General features: G+C 41.5%; 1 protein-coding gene across 1 annotated transcript in view; it reads left to right on the top strand.

Moving 5' to 3' along the window:
- Positions 1 to 232: 232 nt before the first annotated feature.
- Positions 233 to 10,134, top strand: part of MBTPS1 (membrane bound transcription factor peptidase, site 1) — a 29,649-nt gene continuing 19,747 nt past the window's right edge. Inside the window, exons 1-9 of the mRNA XM_068956375.1 lie at positions 233 to 351; positions 1,988 to 2,476; positions 4,208 to 4,465; positions 4,913 to 5,116; positions 5,494 to 5,604; positions 7,145 to 7,254; positions 7,679 to 7,795; positions 8,792 to 8,859; positions 9,470 to 9,572. Coding sequence (XP_068812476.1) covers positions 2,290 to 2,476; positions 4,208 to 4,465; positions 4,913 to 5,116; positions 5,494 to 5,604; positions 7,145 to 7,254; positions 7,679 to 7,795; positions 8,792 to 8,859; positions 9,470 to 9,572 — 1,158 coding nt within the window. The 5' untranslated portion in view covers positions 233 to 351; positions 1,988 to 2,289. The remainder of the gene's footprint in view (positions 352 to 1,987; positions 2,477 to 4,207; positions 4,466 to 4,912; positions 5,117 to 5,493; positions 5,605 to 7,144; positions 7,255 to 7,678; positions 7,796 to 8,791; positions 8,860 to 9,469; positions 9,573 to 10,134) is intronic.

Below are 10,134 nucleotides of genomic sequence, written 5' to 3'. Positions count from 1 at the left end.
GCAGTAGCTGAAAGTTTTCCCCTTTTGGTCAACATGATAACTCCCCCTTCGAGGGGTACCGAATACCCAGCGGGGGGCAAGCGCTCGCCTCCCAGCTGCTGCTCTACCTTCCGTGAGCTTCTCGGTTTCGGGGGGGGAGAGAGAAAACAACAAAAAGCCAAAAAGCTCCCGGCAGCGGAGCACGTTGCGGGGCGGGAGGACTGCGCATGCGCCCGTGGGGGGCGCCTGCTCCGTGCCGTGGTGCGCATGCGCCCGACGAGCACGTTCCTCGCGGGCTCTCGCGAGACGGCTGTGGTAAACATTGCACAAAATGGCGGCGGCAGGCCCGGGGGCTGCGGCGGCGGCGGCACGGTGAGCGCGGCGGGCGGGCGGGCGCGGGGCGGCGGGAGGAGCGCTGCCTCCGCTGCGCTGAGGTCCGAGGCGCGAGCTGGGCCCCGCTGTTAGCGCTCTCGGTCTCCGCTGAGCGGCGGATGGCGCCGTGGCCGGCCGGAGCCCCCAGGAGAGGCGCTCCCGCGGCCGGTGGCCTCCGTGGAGTACCCGGCGCCGGTGTGCCATACCGTCCCCTCGGAAAAACGAGGAAGTAACTCCAAGCAGAGCTTTTGTAGGGGAAGGACAAGCTCCTTGAAGCTGGAAGGTTTAACGTCTTGTCCACTTTCGTGCAGTGAGCGTGTTAAGCAGAATAAACTTGTCGCCCCGCTGCCCCTTTGCCCTTAGCATCCCTCAGATTTCAGCATTGTGCATTGCGTGCGATTTCCTTATCTAATGCGCGTCATGGTTAGTGTGCTTTCGTTATTCCCTCCGCTCGCGTAGTGGATTTTTGTTTTCACTGCCGTAAGAGCTACCGGTCTGCTAGGGGGTAAGAGCTCAGCCGCGGGCCGTTGCTGTGTCCGGTTTAGAACCGCAGAGAAAACTTTGTCGTGGCAAACGGTTCACCCTCTCTCGGGGTGTTGCCCATCACGGGTGGAAGTAAAGCATAATTGTGTCGCTGTTACAAGGAAATATTTGAGAGTGCTGAATAAAGTTAAATAAAAGCCAAGTAGCTGCTGTCGCACGCGGTCTCAGTTTGTTCTGTGTTTGCAGCGTGTGGTCAGCGTTCTCCTAAATAGGGTAAAGTCCCTATTAAAGCTTATGCTGACAATCCTGCTCCCTACAGAAACATATAGTTCTGTTCTGTTTCTCTGCGTGCTGTGGCAGACCAGACAAAAACGTTCTTTTTCCCTCCTGCTTTAACGGCCTTTTAACTCTCCGGTGCTGTTTAATGTTTGGCATTTCAAAAATACTAGCATGGCAATTTCTGTTGAATCCTTCCTCCGCTTTGGAGCACAAAGGGAAGAAGCCTTCCCCTATGTGGAAAACGCATTTTTCTGTAACTTCGCACTACTACTTTTGTAATCCATGCCGTTGTTTCCTTAGGGGTCTGTGCTGCAGTAACCCCCATTCCACCTCAAGAAAATTGAAAGACTTCTTTCACTCTGATTCTCTTTTTCAAACATGGGACCTGAAGTTTGCTTCATGTAATGTTTTGGGTCCTTGCCAGCCCCCGGAGTAGAGTTTGAACCTGATTCTCCTTTTGCAAAATCATGTACAGTAGTAGTAATATTTTTTGACATATTTCTGATGAAAAAAACCCGTTCTTAAAGTATCTGTGGAAATCTTTTATCGTGCTAATTTTGTATTTTGCTCTTTATTTTTCCTTGCAATGGGCCCTGCATGTCTTCTTCTTTTCTTTACTCCTCTTACACAAAGGGTCATAGAGTTTGGTTGTCATCCTTACCTATTCTGTTGTCAAACTAGTACATAGATGCTCTTGTGCAAGCGAGGAAGACTTGAGGAGCGTTCTTGACAAATTGCAAAAGGAAACGTGAACAACTATTTTATTGTTTTTTTCTGATCCTAACTGCTGAAGATACTTACGTTTTGTGATTTTCAGGCTATACATATACACAAGCATGAATCTAATCATTTTATATATTGCCTTGCCTTGCAGGTTAGCTTGCAAACAGCTTTGTTAATTCTTCTGGGGGTTAACTTTTCCATCGGAAATGGAGTACAGGACTCAGCTACCACACCCTGAGTGACGAATGCTTTAATACAAAATGGAGAAAAAGCGTAGAAAGAAATGAGCCTGTTCATTAGGCTTTACCTCAAAAGACCATGAAATCTCTACTTATTTTGGACACAGCTTTAAGAATATCCGATTGAACAGCACGGTGAAGGCAACGTTTGCTGAAACAAAAATGAACTAGTTTATAAAGAAGAAAAGTGATTTGAATATATGGAATTTTTGGAATGGAACCATTTTCTTCTATGACCATGAAGTTTGCAAACATCTGGTTTGTTCTGGTTGTTATTTTACTCTGTGGCAAAAAACACCTTGGTACCAGACTAGGAAATTCCTCTCATGAGGCTCACATATGTCCTGGATGTTCTCGCCTTACTTTGAAAGTGGAATTCACTTCGACAGTCGTGGAGCATGGTAATAAAGAGTTGACAAAAAGTACCTGCGGAATTCAAGTGCACGTTACTGGTGTGTGGTATTTGTGCGAGGGTAACATTCGGAGAGTCTCTGTAGATGTAAGACCTTCTGCTAAATTCTCCATGTTCAAATGGATAAACAGAGCTTTTCTGCAAAGTTTCCAGCTTAACTGGAGACAAGTTTTTAAAAACAGGAAAGAGAAGAGCGAGAGCAATAAGGAGGATGCTTTAATGGTTAAAAGAGAGAAGTAGGCTCAGATGGGCAAATCGGAGCACTTTGGTGTGTTTAGTAGCTGTTGTTTTTGAGCCAGTTGTTGATATGTTTGAGGCCTTTTTATGCAGCAAAACCAGAAATGGGCTCAAAGGAGTGAGAACAAGAAATCTCTGTGTGTTTGTTCAAGGAAGGGTTCGGAAGCGATAATACCTGTCTGGAGAAATTGCGAAGATAACTTTGAAGGCAGCAGATGAAAGGGAAAGTGATGCTGATATCACTGATGAAAGGGAAAAGGATAGCAGCAGAGCAAAGCAAATAAGAGTGGCAAACGGAATGGCTTTGAAGGCCAAATGAAGCTGTTCAGTAAAAAGACAGGGAGAAAGAGTGCATGAGTTCTTGCAGTGTGTGCTCTACGTTTTCAAGGAAGCGATTTCACAAAAAAGGATATATGAAATGGAATCTTTATTGGGATGGGCAGCCATGTGGTTGCAGAACATTTAATATAAATGCAGTGTATGAATGGCAAAGGAATGTGGAGGAAAGAGGAACAGTAAATTTGTATAGTTTGTTAAATAGTTACAAAACCAAGAGGTTCTTGAAAGGTATGTGGAGACTCTTATGTCTGCTTTTGTGCTAATATTTGAAACCTTGGGTTCATGTAATTTGCTAACTTATTTGACTCAGTCTTAGAAGTCAGCATCTAACTTGTCCTCAATTTATGCCTTGACCCTCCATCTGGGCAGAATGTCAATAACCACATGTTTGTGCAAAGTTAGCCAAAGACTTGCTTAGGTGAATATGGTGTGCACGGGGGCTGAGGTCTACCCCCAAGTTATTAATCCAGATCGAGGATTGTTGAGACCAGCTCAATTCTCTGTGTGTCACGGATGGTGTCAGTAATTTGCTGTTGCTAACTAAAAAGTTCCAAAACTCAATACCTTATAGAGTCTGGATGTCTTTAAATCATGTATGTCAAGAGGCATATTGAATTGGCATATCAAGCAGTTGTTTGTACTGTTGGACGTAACTGTAACTCCGTTCTCTTCCCCCTTCCCTCTCCGTGCTCCCTGTTCTGCCTTTCTGTGGTGTTTACTAGTCTATCATCTTTTCAAAGGTCTTTAACGTATTTTGGGGGTTTCATGATGCAAAAAGAAACTCAGAATAAGCTAGAAGTTTGTAAAAGCAAAAAAAAAAAAAAAGTCCCTAAAAGCAACTATTTCCTCTTTGTTCTTATCAAAGTGCTATTTGAACCTATGTTTTGATGTTTCACAACTGAATTTTTTTGACAGGCCTGATACGGTCTATTGAATTTTATGATCTTGATGCTTCTTGAATGTTCAGACATCCAAACTTGCCTAATTAGTAGATCCAAATTATGTTAATAGTTCTGGTTCCCTTAATGAATATTTTCACTTGGGGGATGGAAGGCAATGCCTCAAACTGTGATTATTTGTTCTGGGTGAGTGTACTAGTAAGCTGTTTAATCATCAGTCCTGAAAAGTTGTGCTCTTGTTCCAGAGTATATTGTGGCTTTCAATGGATACTTCACAGCTAAAGCTAGAAGTAAATTTATTTCAAGTGCACTAAAAAGCAGCGATATTGAGAACTGGAGGATCGTACCTCGCAACAACCCAGCCAGTGACTATCCTAGTGATTTTGAGGTGATTCAGATCAATGAGAAACAGAAAGATGGAGTACTGACACTGGAAGATCATCCAAACATTAAGCGAGTAACACCTCAGCGGAAGGTCTTCCGATCTCTCCAGTATTCAGAATGTAAGTAACTTTATATATGGATGCATGAGATCCATTTTGGAAAAATCTTTCGAATCTTATTTAAGACGCTCAGTTTAGCGTTACACAAATGAGAAGGCAGTGCCTTGTGATTCTTCTTTAAGTCATAGAAACCTACTCTTTTGCCTGTTAAATTATCAGGGTCTTGCTGTACTTCTGCTAGAGCGTGACAATAAGTTTGCCTACAGCATAGAAACTTTTTTTTTGCAGTAGCCATTTACCAGAGACTACGGGCAACTATATCCCGTAGTAGATAAAACGGAAATTTTCACTGATGTTGATGATACTAGTATTTCTGGAGAAAGTGGACACTTGCTTGTCTAAAATTTTTGTTGTAAGGTAACAGTATGGCCTGTATATTTGCATAAAAATCAAGTCCTTTGTGTTTTTCCTCATACTGTTTTTTGTCTGTGTCCTAATTGTACATAGCGGATCCTACACTGCACTGCAATGAGACCAGATGGACACAGAAATGGCAGTCATCTCGTCCCTTGAGAAGAGCAAGTCTTTCTTTAGGCTCTGGCTTCTGGCATGCAACGGGTCGACATTCAAGCAGGCGTTTACTGAGAGCTATCCCACGCCAAGTTGCTCAGACCTTGCAGGCAGATGTCCTCTGGCAAATGGGTTACACAGGTATGCTTTTTTCTCTTGGCTTAGAACGGTCACCTTTTTTGAAAAACAAATGAAGTATAAGGATGTGCAAATTGTCTTGGTACGTACTGATCTCATATTGAGTGCCAGTTCCAGAAAGACTGAGAAATACTTTATTTAGAGACGCTTTCTATTCTTGCAAAGCACGTGTGTGTATGTGTGTAGCGGGTTTAAGTGAAATCAGTCTTACTTGTATTCTGTGGCTGAATTTCTGCAATGGAGCATGAATTTTGTTACAGATCTAAAATGCAGGAAATTGTGGACTGTGTAGTAAATTACGGGGAAAAGTTGTCATCGATATGATAGACTAGATTTGTATTGAAGCTGAATCAGAAAGAACAGATGCTTTTCTATTATAGGTGCTGGAGTAAGAGTAGCAGTTTTTGACACTGGGCTCAGTGAGAAACATCCACACTTCAAAAACGTAAAGGAGAGAACGAACTGGACTAATGAGAGAACCTTGGATGATGGTAGGTTACCACGTAGTGTTGATGAAATTGTTCCTGACAGCGGTGTAAGTGCTTTTTTGCATTGTAAAGTTGCTGCTGTGGCAGCAGCACATCTGTTAACAGCTGTTGGAGATATGTATCTTGAGATATTAAGCTTAATTTTGCAACATTCTGCGTGCTTTGTATTCTCACCAAATTTGGGAGATAGTATTAAGGCTCCAAGAGGGTGTTGCGTGAAGCTCTTTTGAATCATACGTGGTGTTTCATCATAGCTTTTGAAAAATGTCAGGGCAAGAACACATGCAGGCGTAAATGCAATTTGAAAGGAGTTGTAGGTGAGAGCAACCCCCGCCCCCAGCTGTTTCTTTCCCAGTCCTTGTTATGTATTCTGCTCTTACACAGTGTATTCATATTTTCTTAGTTATGAGAGAGAATATTTTGCTTCATTTTGCAGTCCAGCGGCTAATGAGAGTTTTGACAGCTTTCTGCAAAGTTTTTCTAGTTTGTATAGTTTTTGTCAACAAATACTGTGCTGCTTTATGCCCATCTACATCCCATAGAACTTTTTATTCTCTACAGTATATTTGTATTCTCTTGTGTTGTCCCTAGTTTGCCTTGACCATATAAGTTTACAGATTATTAACTTAATACAGCCCAGGTCAGTGAGTCATTTGGCAATTTAATGCATTTACAGTTCAATGTGTATGCATATCTTGCTCGGTGCACTCCTGTAGCTTTCTCACGTAGTATTTTATTGCACTGCAGTACCTGCTTTTGGTACCACTTTCTACTAGTTCTGTGCCCAGATGATTGCTGGACAGGCAGATTCTGAGCACAGAACTATAACGCAGGCGCTCTCATAAAGCAAAAGCTACGCTCGTTTTTTGTGAGGGCAGGAAAAAGTGTATTTTCTTGTCTTATCTTTCACCCTTAACAGACTACGCTTATTGCAGAGTCAGGATAAAAAGAAACTCGTAAGGAGTTTACGTAAAAATACATTGTGACTTGCGTTTGCCAAAATAAGCTTGTTCTTTAATTATCGTTTAATGTGGCTCTTGACCTCGTCTGTAGTAAGTAGGAGCAGGCAGACTATAGAGAATGTCTTTCTCTCTGTTTTGTTATGGGCAAGTATTTTTCCTTTGGTGTAACCTTACTATGTACAGTCAGCAGTGCTGCTGCTGAAGCTGGATTATCGATCACACAATCTTCGGAATAGATGTAGCGTTATATTGGATATACCATTGGAGTGTATTTTGTCTCGGTGAAAAAGGGAGGTTGGATTCATTCGTTGCTTCCATCAGGCTTCGTGGAATGTGAATTTGTTCAGAAAATCAGCTGGTTGTCTGGCTAGATGGCACTGGAAATGTTGGCCCCCCTGAAGTCAATAGCAAAATTCCATTTTGGTAAGGCTAGGACTGAAGCCAATATTTGCAGTTTGTTGTAAAGTATGCTAGATCCATGTGATTTTTGATATGGTGTTTTTTAATGCGCTAAGTCCTCAACAATGCAGTGTTTTGACTTCTAACATCTTGTTTTGTTAACCTCTGTCTGTCTGTGATAGGTTTAGGCCATGGAACTTTTGTAGCAGGCGTGATAGCCAGCATGCGAGAATGCCAGGGATTTGCTCCGAATGCAGAACTGCACATTTTTAGAGTGTTCACCAATAATCAGGTAGCTATTTTAAATGTATGTTAAATTCTTTCTGTTTAGATTAATGCGATATTAATCCTTTCCTTTGTGACTGTTGGACGTACTTGTAAATTGGGACATATTTTGTTTGATAAGTGAGAAGGAAACGTATTTCTGTTTAGACGAGAGAAGACAGTTCCTTGTCGAATGTCCTGGAGTTTCCCAATCCAGTATATTCTTCAGAAATAACGTGTAAAAGTCTGATCTATACAGCAGCTGTCACTTCAATATATTGAGCACTATGCAGCAGTCGCTTATCTATATTGAGCACTAGAAAAGCTAGGAAATCGTTACTGGTTTTGTGCTTGCTTTCTGTGTTGCTGTTTCTTCTGTTTCTCGGGTGTGTATTGTCATGGAGTCACTGGATTTTCAAACGATAGCTTTTGTTTTCCCCTTTCTTACGCAGGTCTCCTATACATCTTGGTTTCTGGATGCCTTTAATTATGCGATTTTAAAGAAGATTGATGTGTTGAATCTAAGTATTGGTGGACCGGACTTCATGGATCATCCTTTTGTTGACAAGGTTAGTACAAAGACATAAAGCTTCTGTGGTTGTGATGTTTGTATCCTTGACGTAGATCTGGACTTGTAGAACAAGCGATTTGCCACAGCTGCTGACAGGTTCTGGTTCTGTAATCACTCTTTTGTGGGGTTTCATTTGCAAGAGAGAAACCCTGTACGGGTGATAGTTTTTAGGAATAGTATGGGGGAATGGATTCTAGTGAAGAAACAAACTTTACAGAGTGCTGTATGTACTGCTAGGAAGCGTGACTCACAAACAGGTAACTAAGCAGGCCCTTAATAGAAGCAGCTCAGCGGATATCCAGCTCTACTTTATTTAAAATCTCTGCATGATTAATCTATTTTGCAGTAAAAATATGTGTATCATCAGTTTGGCAGCAGATTGTTTAAGAATAACTAGTTAAAAAAGTACAGGTAGTTGATTCAACTGTGTGATTACAAATTTGTTTCAGGATAAGATGGAATTAGGCTTTTATCTTTGTAAATGTCATGGTTCCTTGAACTGTTGGTCTGTCCTTCAAAAGCCCAAAATGAATCAATTTATGTTTAAAAAAAAAAAAAAAAATAAAATCTTTCTTTGAAAGGTGTTATGAGGGGATTTGAGGAATAAAAATTCTCCCTTTCTTATGACCATCTACATTGAAATTTAGTTTGACAGGTACTTCGTTACTTTCCCCAGAGTATTCCTAGAGGAGGTTCAGAATTATTTGAATGTTGGTGCCTAGAGTGTTTGTTACAGGCAGTATTTTTCCTTTGGTGTAACCTGACTATGTATAGTCAGCAGAGCTGCTGTTGAGACAGGATTATTGATTAATCTTCAGAATAGTAGTAGCTTAATACTGAATATGCCATTGAGGTGTATTTTATAAGTCTCATTAAAAAAGGGGGATTGGATTAATGGCTGGTTCCATCAGGCTCCGTGGAATGTGTATTTGTTCAGAAAAGTCTCTTTTTTGATGGCAGAGCCTTACTGTAAACAATTCTCTTTTTTTTGCAGGTGTGGGAACTGACAGCCAACAATGTCATCATGGTTTCTGCTATAGGCAATGATGGCCCTTTGTATGGGTAAGTTTCAGTGACCGTTTTACAGAAAAGCAAATATGTTGTTATATTTTTCTGAAAGCAGCTGTGGTTGTTCTGGAGGGTTTTCCTTCCTCCTTTGACTGTAATCCGTAACAGGTAGTCTGTTCATTGAAAGTGACCCAAGTTAGACTCCCTCCCTCTATTGTCTTTATCCTTTGCCTAAGTAATACGTTTATGAAATACTTAGCCCAATATTTTTCGTTCAGGCAATGGGAAGTCAGTTGAAGAAAGGCTGCACTTCCATCTGATGTTTAACTGTTAGTATAAGCAGATATCTTTGGGTAAAGATCTCGGGCTTAAGGAATACAGAAGCATCTCGCCAGAATGATTTGTGGCATGTTTCTAAAATGAATGCCTAAAACCAGATTTTGTTTTGTTTTGAAGATACATGGTTTGGTAGTGTAAGTTACTGCTTGAAAAGTTGCTCTTACTGATAGACTAGAACTGTATCAGGTAGTACCAAGAATTGTTTCTGTGCAGGTTAGACCGACTGCCTGACAAAAAACTAATGGTGGCATGCCCGTTATCTGTATAGCATTATGGCTGTGGTCGTCTTTTTCTTCCTGTCTTCCTATCTGCCAACTTGTTCTAGGACTCTCAATAACCCTGCTGACCAGATGGATGTGATTGGAGTAGGTGGCATTGACTTTGAAGATAATATAGCTCGCTTTTCATCTAGGGGAATGACTACTTGGGTAAGATACTTCAACTGTGGCCAGCCGCATTTGCAGCTGAAATAAGGGCTGTGAGGGTTGGTGGTTTTTTGTAGTCCCATGCAGATGGTATGTGTAGAGTAACATGTGATAACAGCTTTCATCAAAGATCAGAATAGTTGATGACTGGTGTAAGTTTTTAAGCACGAAGCTTAATATTATTTCTCGGGTTTCTTATCATTAATATTGACTGCTTTTGACATTCTTGATGTCTGTGAAAACGCTCAGTACCTTTTGAATCATGGTAAAGACTTTCCAGTGTGGACAGATCTCTGTAAAAATGCAGGCCTGTTTTTACCCTTTCTTTAGTACAAATGTGCTAGGCTTTCCAGATGCTACATGTAATGTTGCACTTATTTCACCTCCTTTCAATTTGCGGTTGCCTGTTGAACTGGGATGTGGCTGGTACTGCACACGTGATCTCAGATGAGGCTGCATTGTGATCTTGCTTAAGGGCATTACTATAGTTTTTTTTGTTGTTGTTGTTGTTCCGCATCTCATTCGTTAGCCAGGTAACAGCTTGGTTATCATTTTCTGTGGTTTC

The sequence above is a fragment of the Struthio camelus genome, chromosome 10, assembly GCF_040807025.1.
Source record: "Struthio camelus isolate bStrCam1 chromosome 10, bStrCam1.hap1, whole genome shotgun sequence".
In the NCBI taxonomy this organism is placed as follows: domain Eukaryota; kingdom Metazoa; phylum Chordata; class Aves; order Struthioniformes; family Struthionidae; genus Struthio; species Struthio camelus.
This window is presented reverse-complemented; position numbering and strand designations above follow the sequence as displayed.